The sequence below is a fragment of the Herpailurus yagouaroundi genome, unplaced genomic scaffold (genome assembly GCF_014898765.1).
Source record: "Herpailurus yagouaroundi ecotype Mexico unplaced genomic scaffold, PumYag 212, whole genome shotgun sequence".
NCBI classification, from domain to species: Eukaryota; Metazoa; Chordata; class Mammalia; order Carnivora; family Felidae; genus Herpailurus; species Herpailurus yagouaroundi.
In genome coordinates this window covers 1,753,240-1,756,491 of record NW_024412443.1, presented here as the reverse complement: position 1 = coordinate 1,756,491, position 3,252 = coordinate 1,753,240, and the positions used below count along the sequence as shown (strand labels likewise).

Genomic DNA, 3,252 nt, shown 5'->3' with positions numbered 1-3,252 from the left:
GCAGTGCATACTTGCCAGTGAATCGCCCCGTGAGGGCCCAGATGCTGGCACTAACTCGGTTTCCTATTAGCCTCTCCCCTCCGTGGATACGAAGGCAAGCCACGCCATCCACCGCAGACTTGGAGCTCCCTTGCTGTCCCAGAACAAGGCCTCTTCCTGGGACTCTGCTGGCGTATTTCACCTGGAGTGCTCTCGGTGTATCTGCTCTACCCAAAATGGAGTCCCAGCACCTTCCACCCAAAATGAAACCAGAGCTCCACACATGCTGCTTGTGCGTCACACTTTAATAGCCACTCCGGGGCATCACGCGGGACACCCCTAACCATGAGATTCACATTGCATGGGACAGTGCAAGTCAGTGGTTTCAAGAAGAGAAGAAAGTCAATCTCTTACTGTTAAAACATAGCCACGCCTCAGAAAAGCAGCAAGTAAACCAAGCAGAAGCTCCTCCTTGTCAGAGCCCTGCTGTCCCACCCCAGGGCAGCTCCTGGGGTGGAGGGGGAGGGGCGCAGCAGAAACCTTGGTGCACAAGTGGGGCCCCCATGTGAAATTCACAGGGTGTCCCACAGCCAGCACATGGCACACCAGTTCCCAGGGCCCACCTGCCCTTTCAGCCAACCCCAGATGGAGAGGAATGCAGGCAGCCTGGGGACAAGGCTCTGGACCGTCCTGTCCTCAGCCAATAGATGAACCACCTCCAAACCCACACAGCTGGGACCCTGTCCTTCCCCATCGGAGGGAAACTGCAGCTCACCTTGGCACAGGGGCACGTGAAGGGCTGGCTCCTCCTCCTGGGTCCCCAGGAGGACTCCTGCAGCTCACAGCCACAGAGCAGCAAGGGATGACAGCCACAGCTGCCCGTGGGACCCTCTTTGGGAAGCACGGTGGGTGGGAAACACAAGCCAACCACACCTGCAGCCCTGGGAGCTAGGAGGCCAGCCTGCAGAGTGCAGCAGATGGACAGAGCCCTCCAGGGCACCCTGGCAGCCCCAGGGCTGCAGGAGCAGAGGGACGTCCTTCCTGGCTATTTGGCGACTGTGGGCCACCAGTCCGGTACAGACACAGTCAGGGCCACCTGGCCGCTGTTGGAGGTCCTGATGTGGAGAGGGCCCTTAATCTTCTCTGCCCGCAGCAAGGCGAGGCCCACATCCCCCTGGCCAGCCCTGTACTTGCCGGCGGCCTGACCCGACTCGGTGAGCACTGGGGCGCCCAGAGCGATGCCATCCTCAGGGACAGGCCCCAACAGCTGCACTGGGAACAGGCGTTTGCGGATGACGCCCATGTGGTGGGTGCGGGCGGTCAGCTCCTGGCCTATGTAGCAGCCCTTACTGAAGCTGACACCATTCATGAAAGCCAGGTTGGACTCCAGGGGCAGGGCCACTCCTGGGGGCAGGTCCCGGACCCCCTCAGGAACGCCTGTGGGGTGGGAGGGGAGAAGCTCTCTGAGGGCTAAGGCCTCCTCGGGAGCTGGGGGATGGTGGGCTCGTGGAGAAGGGCCAACACTGGACACAGCGCCTGAGCCCTCCCCCCGCCCCCACCAGCACAGCCCCACCCCGTCCCTACCTTGCTGGTACCGGTGTCTGTGATAATCCCGGGGGTCTCCGAGCCGGCCTCTGGACACCGGCACCAGGCCCTCATCCCGGATGAGAAGCCGCCAGCCCATGCGGGCGGTCCGGGGGTCGGGGGTGAGGACGCTGGTTCTGTCGGTCCGCTCCCGCAACGGCGCGGCCCCACAGACCTCCTCGGGGCAGTCAGGCAGCAGAGCCCACACACGCAGCTCAGGGCACGGCTCCACCACGACCTTCCGCCGGATCCTGTACAGTGCCAGGTGTGTCTCCAGGGCGCCCAGCACCGTGCTGTCACACTCCAGGAGGAAAGCGGGCGCCTGTTCAGCGAGCTCATGCTCTGGGAGCCTGCAGGTAGGGGCAGGGGCTCCTGAGGGTTGGCCTGGGGCCACCGCTCTCCACCCACCGTGCTCCAGACCCCAGGTCTGCTGCGGGACCCTCCCTACCCGGGGTGCGAACCACAGGGAGCGGTCCACTTGGTGGAAGACAGGCCGTGGCTGGGCAGGTGGGACCCAGGTCCGGGGACCACAGTGCTGTTGGTCTGGTCCTCCACGTGAGGGGGAGAGCTGCAGGCAGCCTCACAGGACCAGGACCTGCCTCCTCTGGCCCACAGAAGCCAAGGGTCTGAGGTGGGTGCCCTCAGCACTCACGATGGGGGGCAGGCTGGGGGGTAGGTGGGACAGCAAGCAGCGGACAGAGCCGAGGGGATGTGCTGTGAGGCCACTTACAGTCTGCCCAGAGCCACCTCCCACTTCCCAAGGAGAGCCCTGGAACCCTGTCAGGGCCCCACAACCACCCTAACTGCACTCTGGACCCCCACTGCCACAGCAGCAACCCTGGAACCTGGTGTGCTAACCACATGGGACACGCAGCACAGAGAAGAGACTGGTACAGGGACCTCAGGGCTAGACGTTCAGGACCCACAAGAGTATATAACCAAGATCCTGGTCGTAGATGTGGACAGGACTAGGATCCCCAGCCCAGTGGAAACAGAAAGGGAACGGATAACACCTTCCATGAGCGTGCCTGAGAAACTACCAACTAGTACCCCCGACCCCTCTCCCAGGGCCCATCATCTGGTGTCCCAGACCCCTCCTCAGGGCCCAACATCTGGTGTCCCAGACCCCTCCCCAGGGCCCACCAATTGGTGCCCCCAACCCCTCCCCCAGAGCCTATTATCTGATGTCCCAGACCCCTCCTCCCCCAGAGCCCACGAGCTGGTGCCCCCAACCGCTCCCCCAGAGCCTACCAGCTGATGCCCCCAACCGCTCCCCCAGAGGCCACCTGGTTCTGATTGGACTAGCTCATCAGCTGGTATACTTTTGGGGGAGGGTTCATGGAACCAGCTGATGTCGCTGACCTCTACCCTTGATCCCATCATCTGGTGCCCCCCGACCACTCCCCCAGAACCCACCAGCTGGTGCCAACCCCTCCCCCAGAGCCCACCAGCTGGTGCTTTTGACCTCTACCCTTGACCCCATTAGATGATGCCCCAACCCCTCCCCCAGAGTCAACAACTGGTGCTCGCCCACCTCTCCCCTCAGAGCCCACCAGTTGGTGCCCCTGACCCCTTCCCCAGAGCCCACCTACTGTGACCCCAATCCCACCCCATCACTTGGTGTCCCTTACATGTACCCTTGACCCCATTAGCTGGTGCCCCAGAACCTTCCTCTCAAATCCATCAGCT

At 62.8% G+C, this 3,252-nt stretch overlaps 1 protein-coding gene across 1 annotated transcript in view; it reads right to left on the bottom strand.

The window, feature by feature from the left end:
- Positions 1–266: 266 nt before the first annotated feature.
- The window catches only part of IBA57 (iron-sulfur cluster assembly factor IBA57), an 8,061-nt gene continuing 5,075 nt past the window's right edge, over positions 267–3,252 (bottom strand). Inside the window, exons 2-3 of the mRNA XM_040454417.1 lie at positions 1,564–1,913; positions 267–1,416 (exon numbers count right to left, since the gene is read on the bottom strand). Coding sequence (XP_040310351.1) covers positions 1,025–1,416; positions 1,564–1,913 — 742 coding nt within the window. The 3' untranslated portion in view covers positions 267–1,024. The remainder of the gene's footprint in view (positions 1,417–1,563; positions 1,914–3,252) is intronic.